Source organism: Pristiophorus japonicus, chromosome 19 (genome assembly GCF_044704955.1).
Source record: "Pristiophorus japonicus isolate sPriJap1 chromosome 19, sPriJap1.hap1, whole genome shotgun sequence".
NCBI classification, from domain to species: domain Eukaryota; kingdom Metazoa; phylum Chordata; class Chondrichthyes; family Pristiophoridae; genus Pristiophorus; species Pristiophorus japonicus.
The window spans coordinates 86,245,563-86,268,139 of NC_091995.1; the positions used below are offsets into that span (position 1 = coordinate 86,245,563).

Below are 22,577 nucleotides of genomic sequence, written 5' to 3' on the forward strand. Positions count from 1 at the left end.
TTTAAAACATACTTTGTTGACCAAGTTTTTGCGGCTCAGTGTTAAATTGTTTTATCTCATAATACTCCTGTGAAGCGCCATGGGACGTTTCACTATGTTAAAGGCGCTATATAAATACAAATAGTTGGTGTTATTGTGGCGCGTTGTCTACATTACAACATTGACATCACTTCAAAAAGTGCTTCATTGGCTGTTAAAGCCTCGGGGTGCCCTGAGGTCATGAGTAGCCTTTTTTTTTGCACTCGTGTTTTGAACGTCCCTCTGCGCCTGCCCACCCTGGAATCTGCCCCTACGCCTATGCATTCGCACCACTGCCCCCTGAGGTGGGTATGGGGCAGGAATTGGGCTGGGGCGGTCAGGAACATCCTGGGTGTGTCAGGAACTTGGTCTGGGGGATGGGGCAGGAACTTGGGCGGGGAGGAGGGAGCTCTATCCTGTCTGGAGTCGACAGTCAGAATGGCTCGAATTACACATTCCAGGGAAACTGCTGGGTGTGTCTTATCCTCCAATGGGACCAATCAGCAATCAGGTCATGTGATCACGGAGAGCCAATCAGAGCATTTTGCTAGTGCAAATAAGCGTATCCTTTTCTTTAAAACATTTTTATGGGTGCTGAGCAATAGCTGTACCTTTATCAATGCCCTGACTAGGGTCAGGTAACTCAGCACAAACCAGAGATTGAACCTCGGTCCTTTTTGGTCGATGAGAGAGTGACTTTACCTCTGAATCATCTGAGTGGCTCATTCAGATGTGAGTCATTCGCATATTTGACATTAGGCTGAAACTCGATCCCCGTTGTCACGTGTATTCTAACTCACAGCAAGTCCTGCTCATCCATTGCCCCTGCGCTCACCGACCTACATTGGCTCCCGGTCAGGCAACACCTCAATTTTAAAATTCTCCTCCTTGTGTTCAAATCCCTCCAGGGCCTCGCCCCCTCTCTCCTCCAGCCCCACAACCCCCCGAGATCTCTGCGCTCCACCAATTTTAGCCTCTTGAACATCCCTGATTATAATGGCTCAATCATTGGTGGCTATGCCTTCAGCTAGCTAGGCCCTAAGCTCTGGAATTCCCTCCGTAAACCTCTTCGCTTCTCGACCTTTATCTTTTTTATTAAGCATTTTGCCAGCTCCATATGTGGATCGGCTCGTTTGAAGCGCCGTCTTCCACTACTCGATTAAGGACCAAAATGGTAACCTATGTGTGAAGGTGGAGGATGTGGGTCATGTACTTAATGAATACTTTGCTGCTAACTTCACAAAAGAGGGGGATGATGCCGACGTTGAAGTTAAGGAGGAAGAGAATGAAATATTGGATGGGATAAACATAGTAAGAGGGGCAGTATTAAGGGGTTTAGCATCTTTGAAAGTCGACAAATCACCAGGACCAGATGAAATATATCCTAGGCTATTAAAAGCAGCAAGGGAGGACATTGCGGAGGCTCTGACCATCATTTTCCAAACCTCCCTGACAACAGGAGTGGTTCCAGAGGATTGGAGAACTGCTAACGTTGTACCATTGTTTAAAAAGGGAGGAAGGGATAAACTGAATAATTGCAGGCGAGTTAGTTTAACCTCGATTGAACTAATTATTGGAATGAATTCTGAGGAACAGTGTAAACCTTCATTTAGAAAGACACAGATTAATCAAGGACAGTCAGCCTGGATTTGTTAAGGGAAGGTCGTGCCTGACTAACTTGATTTAATAATTTGAGGAGGTAACAAGGAGGGTCGATGAGGGCAGTGCGTTTGATGTAGTCTACATGGATTTTATCAAGGCTTTTGACAAGGTCCCACATTGCAGGCTGATCAAAACAGTAAAAGCCAACGGGATCCAGGGGAGAGTGGCAAATTGGATCCAAAATTGGCTCAGTGGCAAGGAAGCAAAGGGTAATGGTTGACGGGTGTTTTTGCGACTGAAAGGCTATTTCCAATGGGGTTGCACAGGTCTCAGTACTAGGTCCCTTGCTTTTTGTAGCATATATTAATGATTTAGACTTCACTGCAGGGAGCATGATAAAGAAATTTGCAGATGATACAAAAATTGGCCTTGTAGTTGACAGTGTGGAGGAAAGTGGCAAATAGAATTCAGTCCGGATAAGTGTGAAGTAATGCATTTGGGGAGGGGCAACAAGGCAAGGCAATACACAATAAATGGGAGGATACTAAAAGGTGTGGAGGAACAGAGGGACCTTGAAGTGTATGTCTACAGATCCTTAAATGTAGCTGGACAGGTCAACAAGGTAGTTAAAAAGGAATACGGAATGATTTCCTTGATGAGCAGAGGCATAGAATATAAGAGCAGAGAAGTTATGCTAGAACTATATACAACGCGAGTTAGGCCACAGCTTGAGTACTGCATGCAGTTGTGGTCACCACATTATACGAAAGATGTGATTACACCAGAGACGGTGCAGACGAGATTTACGAGGATGTTGCCAGGACTGGAAAATTTTAGCTATGAGGAAAGCTTGGATAGGCTGGGGTTATTTTCCTTGGAACAGCGGAGGCTGAGGGGTGATATAATTGAGGTGTATAAAATTATGAGGGGCCCAGCTGGAGTGGATAGGAAGGACTTATTTCCCTTAACAAAGAAGTCAATAACCAGAGGGCATAGATTTAAAGTAGCGGTTGGAAGGATTAGAAGGGAGATGAGGAAAAATAATTTCACCCAGAGGGTGGTGGGGGTATGGAACTCACTGCCTGAGAGGGTGGTAGTGGCAGAAAACATCATCACATTTAAAAAGTACTTGGCTGTGCACTTAAAGAGCTGTAATCTACAGGGCTACGGATCTAGTGCTGAAAGGTGGGATTAGGCTGGGTAACACTTTTTTGACTAGCATGGGCACAATGGGTTGAATGGCTTGCTTCTGTGTTGTAATTTTTCTATAATTCTATGATAACTACATTAACCCTTGATTCCTGATTATTAGGTTTCCTGATGAGCTATATATTTGCTATAGCTCTCTCTGATATACCATAACATTACATCCTAATAAAAACTTGCACTTGTATAATACCTTCGCTGTTAGCTGTAGGTCACACCCTCGCCTCTGAGTCAGAAGGTTGTGGGTTCAAGTCCCACTCCGGAGACTTGTAGCACAACATCTAGGCTGATACTCAAGTGTCGTACTGAGGGAGTGCTGCACTGTCGGAGGTGACACCTTTCGGATGAGACGTTAAACTGAAGCCACGTCTGCTCTCTCAGGTGGACGTAAAAGATCCCACGGCACTATTTCGAAGAAGAGCAGGTGAGTTCTCCCCGGAATCCTGGGCCAATATTTAGCCCTCAACCAATATCACTAAAACAGATTATCTGGTCATTATCACGTTGCTGTTTGTGGGAGCTTGCTGTGCGCAAATTGGCTGCCACGTTTCCTACATTACAACAGTGACTGCACTTCAAAGGTACTTCATTGGCTGTACCATCTCTCACATCTTTGATGGTCGTGAAAGGTGCGAGATAATGCAGGTCTTTTTTTAAATGTAGAGAGGTGGCTCACAGAGGAATGGATACTAAGAGTTAGGTTTTTATATTTTCGGAGGCGGAGGATTTTAAGGGGCAGAGCTTCGGAGAGTGTGGCTAAAATGGCTGAAGACTTTGTCACCAATAGTGGAGTGAAGGGAAGGGGATGTAGGCAGGAGGAGGTTGCTAAGGTAGAATGGGGGGAATGATTTGAAGATGGTGATTTTAAATGTGATGCACTGGAGGACAGAGAGCCAGTATAGGTCAGCGCGAAGATGAATGATAGGTGAAAGGAACTTGATGTGGGACAGGATGAATTTTGGTGAGGGTGGAGTTCAATGAGGAGAGTAATAGAGAAATTGAGTTCCAAGGTAATGGAAGTGTTGGGAAGGGTTTTGACGGTGTTGTGAATGAGCTAAAGGCTGAGGCAGGCGATGCTGAGGAGGCAGTGATGGATACAGCAGGCTTTGATGCCGAATTCTTGATTGGACAGGACACTGTGGGTGCACACAGTTTGGTTCAGCCTGAGTGAGCAGCAGGGAGGTGGATTGACTCGGGAGGGCAAGGGAGAAAATTTGATGGCAAGGGTCTCTGTGTTGTGGCTTTATCTTACCCTCCAAGACTAACTTGGAATAGTAGATAAATGTGGCTCTGGAGAAGGAGCAATGGAAATTCCAGACATGGTTGAGCCACTTCTGACAGTGATGACAAGCCCTTGTTGTGCGCCTGATATACCTCAGTCATAATTATAATTCTCTGATATACCACACCCCTGTAACTTACTGAATTACCCCACAGCCCTCACTGTAACTCTCTGATATACCCCACACCACACACTGTAACACTGATATATTGCACCATTTGTCTAGCAGTTTCTGAAATACCACATTCAATGCTTTCCAATCACATTGAATAATTTACTGCACCCCATATTATCTGATATACCGCACCCTATATTATCTGATATACACATCCTATATTAGATATACCGCACCCCATATTATCTGATATACTACACCTTATATTCTGATATACCACACCGTATATTAGCTGATATACCACACCCCATATTATCTGATGTATTGCACCCTATATTATCTGATATACCACACCCCATATTATCTGACATACCACACCCCATATTATCTGATATACCACACTCCATAATATCTGATATACCACACTCCATATTATCTGATATATCACTCCCCTCTCTTGACAGATTGGGAAAACGAGTGACCAATTGCAATTCTGTTAATTTATAATAATGCAAGAATCATCAGTAAACTGGTCAGAGTCACAGAAAAGGCTTTATTTATGAATGATTCACATGAGCTGTTGTTTCTTTGAATACAGAAAATACAGGAAATGCACAGGTCAGTCAGAAGAGAAAGGCAGGTTGGGTCAAACTCCTTGATCAGAACAGACACAGCCAGGTTGGTAAAGCTTCCTCAAGGGACCTCTGTAGCATGAATCCACAGGTACTGGTCCCTGTGCTGGATAATAGGAACCCTTTCCATTTCAGGCAGTGCATCCCAGTCCCAGGTCAGGTATACCACAGCTAGATGTTAAATAAAGCTCCCTGTACTCAGCCCCAACCTCAGAATGATGCTTCTGGCTGCAGTAATGTGGCACTTTTTATATTGTCCACACTGACCGTCCTTAGGCCTGTCCAAGGGACAGTAACAATTGGTGCATCAGAGATAATTTTATGCTTACAGGCCCAAGCTGACTAAGAACTGAATTAAGAGCACCCAGATTATTGTCACATGGAAGTCTGCCAGTCTGCATTAAGGGCAGACCTTCACCCAATTAACCTAGAGTGGATTTGAATCCAGAACGCCAGAGGTGAAAGATCAGCCTTTAAACAATTGCACCACCCAATTCCAACCCGCCAGGTTCAATTGCAGGTTCCACTTGAACCGATTTTTCTTCCTTCAGACAGCTGACAGACCTGCTGCAAGTCTCCGGCATTTTTCTGCTTTCCTCAGATTTCGAGCACCCGTGGATTTTTTTTTATGTTGGCTCAAGCATTTCAACCGAACTTGAAGGAGACCATTTTGAAGTTTTCGTCCACACCCAGGTAGGTGATTTTGCCCAGTGCCAGTCTGTTGGGGAAAACTATCACGTGACCGTTTGGGAGTTTGATCTCAAAGTTTTCTCCCTTGAAAGTGATCTGTATCTGTGGAAATAAAGAAGCAAAAAAAAACAGAAAGGAGAGAAAACATAGAGAGTTAGCATGCAGGTACAGCAAGCAATTAGGAAGGCAAATGACGCGTTGACCTTTATTGCAAAGGGATTGGAATACAAGAGTAAGGAAGTCTTGCTACAATTGTACAGAGTTTTGGTGAGACCACTCCTGGAGTACTGTGCACAGTTTTGGTCTCCGTACCTAAGGAAGGATATACTTGCTTTAGAGGTGGTACAACGAAGGTTTACTCGATTGATTCCTGGGATGACAGGGATGGCCTATGAGGAGAGATTGAATAGATTGGCCTGTACTCTTTGGAGTTTAGAAGAATGAGAGGTGATGCAATTGAAACATACAGATTCTGTGGGGGATTGACAGGGTAGATGCTGAGAGGTTGATTTCCCTGGCTGAAGAGTCTAGAACTAGGGGGCATAGTCTCATGATAACGGCTCGGCCTTTTAAGACTGAGATGAGGAGGAATTTCTTCACTCAGAGGGTTGTGAATCATTGTGAATTCTCTACCCTAGCGGGCTGTGAATGCTCAGTCGTTGAGTATATTCAAAGCTGAGATTGATGGATTTTTGGACTCCAGGGGAACCAAGGAATATGGAAATCGGGTGGGAAAGTGTTGAAGATCAGCCATGATCTTATTGAATGGTGGAGCAGGCTCGAGGGGCAGTATAGCCTACTCCTGCTCCTAATTCTTATGTTCTTATACATCGAGACTGAGAAATCAGACTGGGCTTACTGCCTGCTTCTGTGAATGCACCAAAGAGCCATATCCTTCGGCCTGCGGTAAGTCGATAGAGTGAATTCACATTGCAGCATGGGCAACAATTCTGTCAAACCAGCTGATTTTACCAACTTGGGGGCCTTGTGTTGTCTCTCTTGGCAGCCCAATGTAATTGGGTTGCCAACATCTGGTTGGCAGTATTCCTGGAGGTTTCATCACATGACCATCCTGCCTCCCATGGCCCCGCCCCCACACTCCCGCCATTGGTTGCCTGAAATGTCTAACCTTGTGGCTCTCCGCGTTCCCAACCAATTGGAAAGTGAATGGACTTTTCATTACCCAATTGGATGAATCTTGACAAGCAGATCCATTATGCTTTACAACATCAACAAAATTAAAATTTAAATAAAACATTTTTTTCTTAACGCCCCGATGATTTTTCTCCCCGGTGTTGCTCGCAGAAGTGTTCTGGAGATTAATCTTTAATTCCTGGAGACCCCCGGGGCAATCCTACAGGATTGGCAACCTGCAATATATTTGCTTCACGGGTTCTTTGCTCAAGAATTCATAGCTACATATTTGCTGTAAAGTACTAGCTGGTTTATTAGCAAAGGTTCAACAATCAAACTGAACACGACCAATTCATCCACCAGGTTCACAACCGCACGCCTCATCGTGGAGAACCTGAACTCAATTGACGTTTTTTTTTGAGTCCTGCGAACATCACGTGACTGGCTAAGCCACTCACAATGCAACAGCTCCACAGATTTAGTGCAGTATTGGCTTATTGATCATTATGAAACATAAGGGATTAAAAACCAGCTTCATTCAATTTAAACTGTGCCCTAGTAATTTTAATCTAAGTCAGACAGATTTTAGTTGTTTCTAAGCCAAGTCCGTAAAGCCATTCAGTTGAAGTACAAAAATCTTGTAAGAAGTGTTTGTCAGCTCTTTTTGAATTTAGCAGACTGTTATTTAAATTTAAGGACCTGGTTGTTTTCTGGAAAGTATTTCTTAGCCTGGCTGGCTCAAATCAAGAGTTTGCCGTTTGTCTCTCCCTCCCTTCATGTAGATCTTGCCAAGGTTGAAAATAGAAGTAGCCATAATTCCACCGTCCCACTGCCAGTTCCTCAGGTCTAGTAGTCATGAATACTGGTGTACCTGTGAGCATACTCACAGGTGCATACATTACACAACCCTACCTGTGTAACGTGTGGATGCTCTGAATATAATGTAACAGTTAAGAGGGGTTTAAACTTCAGCCTATCCATTCGTGACCACCCTGCCTAATTTATGCTGTCTAGCTCCCAAATGGTGAAGTGTGTAATGTGATACTTTGGGCCCGTAGGTTGAATTGCCAGTACCTATATATATATGTGAATATATAGCATATAGCATGTTGGCTCATTCACTGTGACAGAGTTGGGGGCAGTGAATGAGCCAACAAACATGGCTGCATATGACACCTCTATTCCTGGCCAGAATGGATATGATTGGGTAATTTCCCCTGTCAATCACACCTAGTTTCAGCCATGAGTTCTGTTTGCTATAGTTCACTGAGACTCTGTTTAAATAGACTCTGTAAACTGTTTGCTGTAGTTCACGTAGACTCTGTTTAAATAGACTCTGTAGACTGTTTGCTGTAGTGTGCAGTTTAGATACACTCTTTTTGCTATAAAATAGACTGCTGCGAGCCTCGCCCCGCCTCCAACTCATTGCTCACACAGCGGTGTCAGCAGACACTCTGAACATTGATATTAGAATTAACCTTCTTGTTTTGAAATACAGACCAATAACAGCGATGTAAAGAACCAGGGAGATAGAAAACCAGACATGGAAAATGAGTGTTTTAACACAGTACAGTACACTATCCTCCTATTAGCTGTAATATATACTGACAATTTTTTGATGTATGCCTGGCCCTACATCTGCAAACTGTGAGATCAGACTTGGAGGGATTGGAGGTGTTAGAAATCAGGGGTTCAAATTGTCTAAAACTAATACGAAGGATATTGTATTTAAATCGTTGTTTTGAACTGGAGCCAAAATGTCTCCTCAGAAAGGTATTAGATGCTTAGAAATGCTTATGTTTTGGTACCCTGCTGAGATTCTGCACTATGACAGCTGTAATCTGTTGTTTTCACGTTAAGACTTCAACTTTGTTTATGTATCTTTAAGACAATGTGATAAACATTTGCAACGTCATAAAGGAGGTAACACTCTGAAGCGAGCAGTTTTCTGGTTTGGCCTCATGGCATCAAAGGCAGGATACGGACGAAAGATGTAAGATACGAATTTGAAATCAAAGAAACCTTGGGAAGAATAAACAAGACATGTGGCCAAAATCGTAAGACATCTTTAGTGCGGGTTCTTGAAACAAGAATCGAGACAAAGGGCTAGAAGCCTTATTGGATAGCAAGTTTTTAGGGAACCTCAATGGGTCAAAAGGTGTCATCAATATCCCAGGTCAGGCCCACCCGTAAAAAGAGAATAAAAGTAACACTTAGAGATCTGTTCAACACAAATAGTGTGAGAGGAAAGTGAAACAGAGGTTGAGCTGGTCTAACACTCTTCGGGTGATCTTATGCTTTACCGAAGGATGCTCTGGACAAAGGGAAAGAGACTGCAAGCCAGAGAACTGCTGACGTGTGCCAGCTGTTTGTCCGATCGGATCGGTATTAACTACGTGCTACGGTCGTATGTTTTTGCTGTAAAACTAATGTATTATATTCCGTCTTAAACTCTGATTAAACACATCCACCAGATATATCCACGAGATTGGTTTACAGTTGATCCTGATTATTAAAGTGACCAACCAGAGATAGTCTTAAATTTGGCTATTTCCAACAGGTGTTACAGTTTGATCCTTTCACTATCTTCAAAGGGCGGCGAGGTTACCTCACAGAGTGATGTGCAGCCCAGCCGCCCCGTCCCGTCCCTCCCCCACCCTGCCTTACCTTGACCTCCACCCCCTTGCTGAAGGGGAAGTTGGAGTCTCTCTGCTCGCTCTCCCAGCTACCATTGCACATGGAGTTGCAGACGATCGTGACGTCGTCGAAACGAGGGTTGAAGTGCAGGGCGATGTGGTCCGCGCAGCTCCCCAGATTCACTGCAAATCTGTAGCCAGAAAGAAAGCAGAGAATCAGCTGTCTGCACCACGGGTTTCAGTCAACCTGGAAATATGCCGTGCCTTTCTGTGACGGGTGCGTGTCTGTGGCTCATTCACAGAAGAACAGTAAGCAAGGTTGGTATCTGTGAGTACAGTGATAGACTCCATGCTGTACCTCCCAGAATCATAGCATAGAATCGTAGAGTCATAGAAATTTATGGCACAGAAGGAGGCCATTCGGCCCATCATGTCTGCACCGGCCGATAAAGAACCACCCAGCCTAAACCGACTTTCCAGCTCTTAGTCCGCAGCTCTGCAGGATACGCCGCTTCAAGTGCACATCCAAGTACTTTTTAAATGCGGTGAGGGTTTCTGCCTCTACCACCCTTTCAGGCAGTGAGTTCCACACATCAACCACCCTCTGGATGAACTAAATTCTACTCGACTCCCCTCTAAACCTCCTAACAATTACTTTAAATCTTTGCCTCCAGTTATTGACCTCTCTACTGTGGAAACTAAGTCCTTCCTATCCACTCTATCTATGTCCCTCATAGTTTTATACTCCTCAATCAAGTTTCCCCTCAGCCTCCTCTGGTCTAAAGAAAACAACCTCAGCCTATCCCATCTTTCCTCATAGTTAAAATTCTCCAGTTCTGGCAACATCCATTTTTATTCTCAAGGTAAATGAAACAGTCCCTTTAATTATCATTAGTTCCTACATACTGTATTGTGAGTTACTCCCCACTAAAATGGTGGATTGGCCTTGGAGGGAGTGCAGCGTAGGTTTACCAGAATGATGCCTGGACTTCCAGGGTTAAGTAACGAGGAAAGACTGCACAAATTAGGGTGTATTCCCTAGAAGTTGGAAGGATAAGGGGCAATCTGATCAAAATTGTCATAGGAACAGATAGAGAGAAACTATTTCAACTTTTGGGAATTTTAGGACTAGGGGGCATAGTGTGAAATTAGAGCCAGAGGAGTGAAATTAGGACAAACTTCTACATACAAAGGGTGGTAGGAGTTTGGGAATCTCTTCCGCAAACGGCAATTGATGCTAGATCAATTGTTAATTTTAAATCGGAGCTTGATAGCTTTTTGTTTACTAAAGGTATTAAGAGATGTAGGGCAAAGGTGGGTATATGGAGTTAGATCGCAGATCAGCCATGATCTCATTGAATGGCGGAACAGGCTTGAGAGGCTGAATATCCAACTCCTATTCCTATGTTCCGTTGATTCAAATATGAGGAATCTCAGGCGGGATCCAGAACGAGCAAACGATCTGATCCGTCAGGTTACATCTCAAGTGACTAAGTGGAAAATGAACCCCGTTGAGCCTTAATACTGAAACGGCAATTTTCTTTGTTTACCCTCTCAGTGAAGAAATTTCTCCTTATCCGGCATTCGGTTAAGAAACGGAGGTGGGGGGAAAGTAAACGTTAATCTTACCTGGAACAATTATCTGCAATCCTCCCTTTAATCTTCAGAGTGTCTCCGTGCGTCATATCCATGTTATGCACTTCAAACTGTTTTTTGATATTGGAAAGAAAATAATATTAATACAATACAATATTTTCTCTCTTTTAAAAGAAACCTGTTGTGAGTATGCTCACAAGTTTGTAGAGCTGCTGCGTTGTGAGTGGCTTAGCCAGTCACATGATGTTCACAAGACTCAATAAAACCCCAGTCAGTTGGATCTAGGTCATCCACGATGAGGTATGCAGTTGTGAGCCTAGTGGATGAACTGGTAAGGTATAGTTTGATTGTTAAACGGTTGTTAATAAACCAACTAGTTCTTAATAGCAATGTGTTGCTATGAATTCTTAAGCAAAGAACTCATGAAGCAAACACATTACAAAATCCTGAATGATATAAAACCACACAGAATTTTACTTGTGAATAGGGATGGATTTGCACAACTATTTCCCCGAGTACACGGACGCGCACATACACACATATCCTCGTAGGTGCATGTATGCACACTCACGAGTGTATACATGTAAAACCACAGTCACGATCATTACGAGCTCAAGAAGCTTGACACCATCCAGGAGAGAACAGCCCACTTGATCGGCACCCCATCCCACCTTCAACATTCACTCCCTCCCCCACCAGCGCACCATGTCTAAAGCATGTACCATCTACAAGATGCACTGCAGCAACTAGCCAAGGCTTCTTCGGCAGCACCTCCCAAACCCGCGACCTCTACCACCTAGAAGGACAAGGGCAGCAGTCATATGGGAACGCCACCACCCGCAAGTTCCCCTTCAGGTTACACCCCATCCTGCCTTGGAAATATATCGCTGTTCCTTCATCGTCGCTGGGTGAAAACCCTGGAACTCCATCCCTAACAGCACTGTGGGAATACCTTCACCCATGGACTGCAGCGGTTCAAGTAGGTGGCTCACCATCTCCTTTTCAAGGACAATTAAGGATGGGCAATAAATGCTGGCTTTGCCCGCGACGCCCACACCGAAGGAAGGAATTTTAAAAAGTCACGAACATCTAAACGAAGTTCACAAAAAGGGACATGAAAGTTTGATTCTTCACCCTCGATATTTAAGAGGGCTGATGGTGACAGCTCTTCTTTCAGTAGCCGAAGGCTTTTAAGGGGTAGCAATCTTTCCTCTGTGTCATGGGAGACGAATTGAACTTTAATTTCTGATACTAATAAATGGTAACGGAATGAGTGTATAGTATAATAGAATATAATGAGTGTTATTAACGTCTTTACTGATTATTTTAACTTCTGCCACTAAAGGCTGATAAAGGAGTGATTGCATGGTATGAAGGAATGATCACGATGTTTTAAATGTGTTTAACGCTGAATAAATCCAATAAAAATAAAATATTAACAATAATCTAGTCTCTCAGCCTCTAATTTTGCCCTCTTGAGTATCCCCTATTGTACCCTACCTTTCCTCCTTGAAGACGCTCCTTAAAACCTACCTCTTTGACATAGCTTTTGGTCACCTAACATCTCTTTATGTAGCTCGGTGTCAAATTTTCTCTCTTGTGAAGCGCCTTGGGACATTTTACTACATTAAAGATGCTATATAAATGCAAATGGCTGTTGTCGGAAGTTTTTAGGTTGAAGTCTCACTCCAGAGCTAGGGCACAAAATCTAGCAATATGGTGGCATTTGTAGTGAGGGAAGTTATCCAGCCAAGTACTCCGGGTGTGGGGTCACAGATGTATGAAGCTAAAAAAGGGCTGGAGACCCAGTGGATTCAGGACCCGACAAGCGCCTTGGGACATTTTACTACATTAAAGGTGCTATATAAATGCAAATGGTTGTTGTCGGAAGGTTTTAGGTTGAAGTCTCACTCCAGAGCTAGGGCACAAAATCTAGCAATATGGTGGCATTTGTAGTGAGGGAAGTTATCCAGCCAAGTACTCCGGGTGTGGGGCCACAGACGTATGAAGCTAAAAAAGGGCTGGAGACCCCGTGGATTCAGGACCCTACCTAAATTTCATTCCATAAATTTCACTCAAAACCATTTTCCCAGCGAGTCTCAGTCTATTGTGTATCTGTAAAGCATGCACTCCCATGTTCCACCACCAGGGAGCTCATTCCCTGAAGTCCCAAGGGATCCCAGCATCCCTTGGGAGCACTGTATATAAGCCGGCCCCTAAGGCCTCTTCCTCGCTCTGGAGTGTCTTATTAAAGACTGAGGTCACTGTTACTTTCACCTCCCTGTGTGCAGCCTCATCTATGTTAGGAACACAATAACTGGCGACGAGAATATGAATCCAACGTAAAGATGCAGCAAACTGGGCATCCTGGAGAAGTTCTCGGAGGGTGAGGACTGGGAAGTCTATGTCGAACGGCTAGACCAGTACTTTGTAGCCAATGAGCTGGATGGAGAAGGAAGTGCTGCAAAAAGGAGAGCGGTCCTCCTCACAGTTTGCGGGACACCGACCTACAGCCTCATGAAGAATCTACTGGCTCCAGTGAAACTCACAGATAAGTCGTATGAGGAGCTGTGTACCCTGGTTCGGGAGCATCTTAACCCGAGGGAGAGCGTGCTGATGGCGAGGTATCGGTTCTACAAGTGCCAACGATCTGAAGGTCAGGAAGTGGTGAGCTACGTCGCCGAGCTAAGGCGACTTGCAGGACAATGTGAGTTTGATGGCTACCCGGAGAAAATGCTCAGAGACTTTTTTGTACTGGGCATTGGCCACGAGACCATCTTACGAAAACTTTTGACTGTAGAGACACCGACCCTCAGTAAGACCATTTCGATAGCTCAGGCGTTTATGTCCACCAGTGATAACACCAAACAAATCTCTCAGCACACAAGTGCTAGCAATGTTTATAAATTAACTGGAACTGTGTTTGCGAGCAGAAATGTACAGGGCAGAACCCATGAGTTTGCAACTGTCAGCAGACCTCAGGTGACCCAGATGACTCAGAGTCCCCAACAAAGGAAGAATGCAAAGCAATTCACACCTTGTTGGCGTTGCGGAGGCTTCCATTCAGCCTATTCATGCCGCTTCAAAGGGTATGTTGCTGTGGAACAATGGGGCAGATGCTGAAGTACACGGGGTGCACACATTTTTGATGAAATGTCCACCTATAATGCTTGCAAACGAGCTGCAAGCTCTGCAAAACCTGCTAACCACCACGTGGCAGAGGAAGATCGGTCCATGGTGGATCAAAGCAATTTCGAGCCTCAGAGAGAGGAGGCAGATGCTGAAGTACACGGGGTGCACACATTTTCGATGAAATGTCCACCTATAATGCTAAACGTAAAATTGAATGGCTTACCCGTAGCCATGGAACTGGACACTGGCGCTAGCCAATCCATCATGAGTAAAAAGATGTTTGAGAGACTATGGTGCAACAAGGCATTCAGACCAGCCCTGAGCCTCATCCACACGAAACTGAGAACGTACACCAAAGAGCCTATCACTCTCCTGGGCAGCGCCATGGTCAAGGTCACCTACGAAGGCACGGTGCATGAACTGCCACTCTGGATTGTCCCGGGCGATGGCCCCACACTGCTTGGAAGGAGCTGGCTGGGCAAAATCCGCTGGAACTGGGATGACATCCGAGCGCTATCACATGTCGATGAGGCCTCATGTACCCAGGTTCTGAACAAATTTCCTTCCCTTTTTGAGCCAGGCATTGGAAACTTTTCCGGGGCAAAGGTGCAGATCCACTTGGTCCCAGAGGCACAACCTATTCACCACAAGGCGCGAGCGGTACCTCACATGATGAGGGAGAGAGTGGAAATCGAGCTGGACAGGCTGCAACTGGAGGGCATCATCTCCCCAGTGGAATTCAGCGAGTGGGCCAGCCCGATTGTTCCAGTATTCAAAAGTGATGGCACGGTCAGGATTTGCGATGATTATAAAGTAACTATTAATCGTTTCCCGCTACAGGACCAATACCTGCTACCTAAGGCAGATGACCTATTTGCGACGCTGGCACCAAGCTCGACCTGACTTCGGCCTACATGACGCAGGAGCTGGAGGAGTCTTCGAAGGGCCTCATCTGCATCAACACGCACAAGGGACTGTTTATCTACAACAGATGCCCGTTTGGAATTCGGTCGGCTGCAGCGATCTTCCAGAGAAACATGGAGAGCCTCCTCAAGTTGATACCACGATACATTCAACTCCCAGCACTTCTCACCCTAGGTGGCGCTGTCACTCACAAGTTAGCTGTCCCTGAACTAACTGGTGCCTCTATATTGCAAGCTCTATGTGTTCATTCTTCAGTCTGGTGTCCCTCTGTCTGTATGTCTGACAGACTTGAGAGAGTGAGATCCATCTGTGTCTCACTGCCTCAGACTGCCACACAAAGGGAGAGGGAAGAAAAGCCATAGTGTGCCCTGACCCCTCCCTCACTCTGGGTGTTACTCATTGGTTTGCTGAAGCACCAGATGGAGTTACGATCTTAAATGAAAAAGTGTGAAGCTGAGTGTTGTCTGTTCAGCTCCACCCCTTGCTGGGCACACAGAATGTAAATCATTCTACCATTAGAGTGCAAACAGCTACGGTATGAACACAACTTCTCATTATTCGTTATTAACATTCTAAGGCCCCGAACTTGGTGAAAGCTAAGTTCCGCCCAAGTGCCGCCGAAAGGATGGCAGAGATCCTGACGGTACTTTGGGCAGAAGTTTCATGAAAAAGTCCTGGAAAGACCGCAATGCAGCAAAAAAGGGTCTTACGCCCTGAATTTTGGCGGCAGCGGTCGGAGGCTCCCATTCTTGGCGGCAAATGCAATTCTCGGCAAAGTACCACCGAGGATTGAGTCGGGCCCAGAAAGGGGGGAACTGATGAAATTAAAGATTTCCAAAAAATTTTAAAAAATAAACACGAGAAAACCTTCAGAGTACCCCATGCACCTGAATAACTGCAAAAAAAATAAAGAAAAGAAGTGTATTAACCTTTTTTTGCAGGTCTTCTTATTTACTGTTGAGCTTAGACCTGCCTCTATGCAGTGGTCTATTCCCCTGCTGGAGCGGAGGACCGCCCGGACCAGACTGGCAGCTCGCCGGGCAGAAGGATACATACGCGCATTGCAAGTCAGCGGGCGGTTCCCAGCGGTCTTCCCTCCCCGTCGGCGGGAGGCATCCACCAAACTCGCTCAGAGGGGAGACCGCCCAGAAAACTCGGCGGCAACAGACAATAATTCTTCCAATTTCAGCTAAATCCCATCTTTCAGCACTTGGTCCATAGCCCTGTAGCTCACGGCTCTTTAAGTGCATATCCGAGTACCTTTTAGATGCGATGAGGGTTTCTACCTCTACCACCCTTTCAGGCAGTGCGTTCCAGACCCCCACCGCCCTCTGGGTAAATTTTTTTTCATCATCTCCCCTCTAAGCTTTCTACCACTTATTTTAAATCTATGCCACATGGTTATTGACCTCTCTGGTAAGGGAAATAGGTCCTTCCTATCCACTCGATCTAGGTGCATCATAATATTATACACCTCAATATGGTCTCCCCTCAGCCTGCTCTCCTGACCCAACCAGGGATTGGAGTGTAGTCACTGTTGTAATGTGGGAAACGCGGCTGCAGCAAGCTCCCACAAATAGCAACATGATAATGACCAGGTAATCTGTTTTTTTTTGTTATGTTGATTGAGGGATAAATATTGGCCAGGACACCGGGGATAACTCCCCTGCTGTTCTTCGAAATAGTGCCGTGGGATCTTTTTTGACCACTTGAGAGAAGACGGGACCTTGGTTTAACATCTCATCTGAAAGACGGCACCTCCAACAGTGCAGCACTCCCTCAGCACTGCACTGGGAGTGTCAGCCTAGATTTTTCTCTCCTTTTCACTGTAAATTTTGCAGTGTATAATGCACTGATAGCAGAATGCTCCCCAAGTGCCTTGCCCCAATGGAAAGTCTTCCCGAGCGAGGATAGGTGGAGTATTAACAGAATCTTGCCCAACCAAGGTTTTTCAATCAAACCTGTTCCTATTGTCACCTGCCTTCCCCGTGTGCACTTCTCCTCTTCCCCGCCGCCCCCGCCCACCCCCCCCCACCCCCCACCCCGGCGATCACTGGATACTATTCAGGAATAGGCTCCTGGAAACATAGAAACATAGAAAATAGGTGTAGGAGTAGGCCATTCGGCCCTTCTAGCCTGCACCGCCATTCAATGAGGCTGAACATGCAACTTCAGTACCCCATTCCTGCTTTCTCACCATACACCTTGATCCCCTTAGTAGTAAGGACTACATCTAACTCCTTTTTGAATATATTTAGTGAATTGGCCTCAACAACTTTCTGTGGTAGAGAATTCCACAGGTTCACCACTCTCTGGGTGAAGAAGTTCTTCCTCATCTCGGTCTTAAATGGCTTACCCCTTATCCTCAGACTGTGACCCCTGGTTCTGGACTTCCCCAACATTGGGAACATTCTTCCTGCATCTAACCTGTCTAAACCCATCAGAATTTTAAACGTTTCTATGAGGTCCCCTCTCATTCTTCTGAACTCCAGTGAATACAAGCCCAGTTGATCCAGTCTTTCTTGATAGGTCAGTCCCGCCATCCCGGGAATCAGTCTGGTGAACGTTCGCTGCACTCCCTCAATAGCAAGTTAGGAGACCAAAACTGTACACAATACTCTAGGTGTGGCCTCACCAATGCCCTGTACAACTGTAGCAATACCTCCCTGCCTCTGTACTCAAATCCCCTCGCTATGAAGGCCAACATGCCATTTGCTTTCTTAACCGCCTGCTGTACTTGCTTGCCAACCTTCAATGACTGATGTACCATGACACCCAGGTCTCGTTGCACCTCCCCTTTTCCTAATCTGTCACCATTCAGATAATAGTCTGTCTCTCTGTTTTTACCACCAAAGTGGATAACCTCACATTTATCCACATTATACTTCATCTGCCATGCATTTGCCCACTCACCTAACCTATCCAAGTCGCTCTGCAGCTTCATAGCATCCTCCTCGCAGCTCACACTGCCACCTAACTTAGTGTCATCCGCAAATTTGGAGATACTACATTTAATCCCCTCGTCTAAATCATTAATGTACAGTGTAAACAGCTGGGGCCCCAGCACAGAACCTTGCGGTACCTCACTAGTCACTGCCTGCCATTCTGAAAAGTACCCATTTACTCCTACTCTTTGCTTCCTGTCTGACAACCAGTTCTCAATCCATGTCAGCACACTACCCCCAATCCCATGTGCTTTAACTTTGCACATTAATCTCTTGTGTACGACCTTGTCGAAAGCCTTCTGAAAGTCCAAATATACCACATCAACTGGTTCTCCCTTGTCCACTCTACTGGAAACATCCTCAAAAAATTCTAGAAGATTTGTCAAGCATGATTTCCCTTTCACAAATCCATGCTGACTTGGACCTATCATGTCACCTCTTTCCAAATGCGCTGCTATGACATCCTTAATAATTGATTCCATCATCTTACCCTCTATCGATGTCAGGCTGACCGGTCTATAATTCCCTGTTTTCTCTCTCCCTCCTTTTTTAAAAAGTGGGGTTACATTGGCTACCCTCCACTCGATAGGAACTGATCCAGAGTCAATGGAATGTTGGAAAATGACTGTCAATGCATCCGCTATTTCCAAGGCCACCTCCTTAAGTACTCTGGGATGCAGTCCATCAGGCCCTGGGGATTTATCGGCCTTCAATCCCATTAATTTCCCCAACACAATTTCCCGACTAATAAGGATTTCCCTCAGTTCCTCCTCCTTACTAGACCCTCTGACCCCTCTTATATCCTGAAGGTTGTTAGTGTCCTCCTTAGTGAATACCGAACCAAAGTACTTGTTCAATTTGTCCACCATTTCTTTGTTCCCCGTTATCACTTCCCCTGATTCTGACTGCAGGGGACCTACGTTTGTCTTTACTAACCTTTTTCTCTTTACATATCTATAGAAACTTTTGCAATCCGTCTTAATGTTCCCTGCAAGCTTCTTCTCGTACTCCATTTTCCCTGCCCTAATCAAACCCTTTATCCTCCTCTGCTGAGTTCTAAATTTCTCCCAGTCTCTGGGTTCACTGCTATTTCTGGCCAATTTGTATGCCACTTCCTTGGCTTTAATACTATCCCTGATTTCCCTTGATAGCCACGGTTGAGCCACCTTCTCTTTTTTATTTTTACGACAGACAGGAATGCACAATTATTGTAGTTCATCCATGCGGTCTCTAAATGTCTGCCATTGCCCATCCACAGTCAACCCCTTAAGTATCATTCGCCAATCAATCCTAGCCAATTCACGCCTCATACCTTCAAAGTTACCCTTCTTTAAGTTCTGGACCATGGTCTCTGAATTAACTGTTTCATTCTCCATCCTAATGCAGAATTCCACCATATTATGGGCACTCTTCCCCAAGGGGCCTTGCACAACGGGATTGCTAATTATTCCTCTCTCATTACACAATACCCAGTCTAAGATGGCCTCCCCCCTGGTTGGTTCATCGACATATTGGTCTAGAAAACCATCCCTTATGCACTCCATGAAATCCTCCTCCACCGTATTGCTTCCAGTTTCGTTTGCCCAATCCATGTGCATATTAAAGTCACCCATTATAACTGCTGCACCCTTATTGCATGCACCCCTAATTTCCTGTTTGATGCCCTCCCCAACATCACTACTACTATTTGGAGGTCTGTACACAACTCCCACTAACGTTTTTTGCCCTTTTGTGTTCTGCAGCTCCACCCATATAGATTCCACATCATCCAAGCTAATGTCCATTCTAATGATTGCATTAATCTCCTCTTTTACCAGCAATGCTACCCCACCTCCTTTTCCTTTTATTCTATCCTTCCTGAATGTTGAATACCCCTGGATGTTGAGTTCCCAGCCCTGATCATCCTGGAGCCACGTCTCCGTAATCCCAATCACATCATATTTGTTAACATCTATTTGCACAGATAATTCATCCACCTTATTACGGATACTCCTTGCATTAAGACACAAAGCCTTCAGGCTTGTTTTTTTTAACACCCTTTGTCCTTTTAGAATTTTGCTGTGCAGTGGCCCTTTTTTTTTGTCTTGGGTTTCTCTGCCCTCCACTTTTCCTCATCTCCTTTCTGTCTTTTGCTTTTGTCTCCTTTTTGTTTCCCTCTGTCTCCCTGCATTGGTTCCCATCCCCCTGCCATATTAGTTTAACTCCTCCCCAACAGCACTAGCAAACATTCCCCCTAGGACATTCGTTCCGGTCCTGCCCAGGTGCAGACCGTCCGCTTTGTACTGGTCCCACCTCCCCCAGAACCGGTTCCAATGCCCCAAGAATTTGAATCCTTCCCTGTTGCACCACGTATTCATCTGTGCTATCCTGCGATTCCTACTCTGACTAGCACGTGGCACTGGTAGCCTCATCCATACTCTTGTTATGGGAGCCCTGCCCAGGGGGCGGGGGGGAGGGGGAGCCCGAGCCCTGAGCCCTGCACTGGGGCTCCCCCTGGGCCGGGCTGTGAGGGGACAAGGCCACGGGCTCAGGCCCCAATGTAAAAGGACAGCAGCTTTTGATTCCCCAGTGGCTCAATCAAGGAGCGGCAAGTGTTTGTAGAGGGACGTGATCAGCCCCAGGAGAGGCGTGAGTTTGGGGCCCAGAAGAGGTGAGGGCCCAGGGGCAGCACGGGCCAGCCCACACTGCGATATGTGTGTGCGCAGTAGGCCCATGCAGCAGAGCAGGTCTCCAGTTAGTCTTGGTTAACCCTTGCCACTGGACCAAGACCTAGCTCTGTCACGCCCGTGTGGTGGCTGGTGTTCAACGGCCACCAGACATTAAAAAAATCCACGCACAGGCATCTTCCACCCTTCAGGATTTAGTTCAGCACCTGGAATATTAGGTACTTCATTGAAACAGCTGTGAACAGAATCGCAGAAAGTGACTAGTGGGGTGCCGCAGGGCTCAGTAGTGGGACCCCAGCTATTTACAATATATATTAATGATTTAGATGAAGGAATTGAGTGTAATATCTCCAAGTTTGCAGATGACACTAAGCTGGGTGGTGGTGTGAGCTGTGAGGAGGATGCTAAGAGGCTGCAGGGTGACTTGGACAGGTTAGGTGAGTGGGCAAATGCATGGCAGATGCAGCATAATGTGGATAAATGTGAGGTTATCCACTTTGGTGGCAAAAACACCAAGGTAGAATATTATCTGAATGGCAGCAGATTAGGAAAAGGGGAGGTGCAACGAGTCATGGTCCATCAGTCATTGAAAGTTGGCATGCAGGTACAGCAGGCGGTGAAGAAGGCAAATGGTATGTTGGCCTTCATAGCTAGCGGTTTTGAGTATAGGAAGGTCTTACTGCAGTTGTACAGGGCCTTGGTGAGACCTCACCTGGAATAATGTGTTCAGTTCAGTTCCTAATCTGAGGAAGGACGTTCTTGCTATTGAGGGAGTGCAGCGAAGGTTCACCAGATTGATTCCCGGGATGGCAGGACTGATATATGAGGAGTGACTGGATCGACTGGCCATGTATTCACTGGAGTTTAGAAGGATGAGAGGGGATCTTATAGAAACATATAAAATGCTGACGGGAGTGGACAGGTTAGATGCAGGAAGAATGTTCCCGATGTTGGGGGTGTCCAGAACCAGGGTATATAGTCTAAGGATAAGGGGTAAGCCATTTAGGACTGAGATGAGGAGAAACTTCTTCACTCTTCACAGAGAGTTGTTAACCTGTGGAATTCCCTGTCGCAGAGAGTTGTTGCTGCCAGTTCATTGGATATATTCAAGAGAGAGTTAGATATGGCCCTTACGGCTAAAGGGATCAAGGAGTACGGAGAGAAAGCAGGAAAGGGGTACTTAGGCGAACGATCAGCCATGATCTTATTGAATGGTGGTGCAGGCTCGAAGGGCCAAATGGCCTACTCCTGCACCTATTTTCTATGTTTCTATGTAACTCATCCCTTTTTGGTGTGGAAGCAAGTCATCCTCACTTCGAGCGACCGCCAATGATGAGTCTGCTCTGTTCCAACAAAAACAACCCCAGCCAATCCAATCTTTCCTCATTGCTAAAATTCTCCAGTCTAGGCAACATGCTCGTAAATCTCCTCTGTACCCTCTCTAGTGCAATCACATCTTTCCTGTAATGTGGTGACCAGAACTGCATGCTGTGCTCAAGCTGTGGCCTAACTAGTATTGCATACAGTTCAAGCATAACCTCCCTGCAGTTGTATTCTATGACTCGGTTAATAAAGGAAAGTATTCCAAATGCCTTGTTAACTACCTCATCGACCTGCCCTGCTACCTTTAAGGATCTGTGAACATACACTCCAAGGTCCCTCCATTCCTCCACACCTCTCATAATTACAAAGACAAAATGCCAACCTCCCTGAAAGTTGCACTGTATTCTACTCACCGTCATCTTTGTTACTCTTTCGGGGACTCGAGTAGCTGAGCAGTGTCGGGGAACTCCAGGGAAGAGATGGACCATAACGGAGAGGAGAACATATATACCAGCTGAAGGAGATTACTGCTATTAATCATTGATCAAGATTTTGTTGTAGTTTTAAGTCCAGTTGCAAATGAAAGATTCAATAGGGCATGCAACGGGCACATGCTCAGTCTATGCCGGAAGTGCACTGTATACCATATTGGTCAGTTTGCCTTGTAGTCGTCCAG

The 22,577-nt window shown here is 45.5% G+C and overlaps 1 protein-coding gene across 1 annotated transcript; it reads right to left on the bottom strand.

The window, feature by feature from the left end:
- Positions 1-5,500: 5,500 nt before the first annotated feature.
- On the bottom strand, positions 5,501-22,362 carry LOC139230281 (galectin-2-like). Its single transcript, XM_070862109.1, has 4 exons — positions 22,315-22,362; positions 10,945-11,021; positions 9,347-9,506; positions 5,501-5,647 (listed from the first exon to the last, which is right to left on the bottom strand). The coding sequence occupies exons 1-4, from the start codon at positions 22,318-22,320 to the stop codon at positions 5,501-5,503; spliced, it is 390 nt and encodes a 129-aa protein (XP_070718210.1). The 5' UTR covers positions 22,321-22,362.
- Between the last annotated feature and the right edge of the window lie 215 nt (positions 22,363-22,577).

Bases quoted from the DNA above. Each gene is read 5' to 3' on its own strand.
- LOC139230281 (XM_070862109.1), bottom strand. The intron at 9,507-10,944 runs GTAAGATTAACG...TTCTGGCTACAG, and splicing joins ATTGCAGATAATTGTTCCAG to ATTTGCAGTGAATCTGGGGA. The intron at 5,648-9,346 runs GTAAGGCAGGGT...TTATTTCCACAG, and splicing joins GCAAGGGGGTGGAGGTCAAG to ATACAGATCACTTTCAAGGG.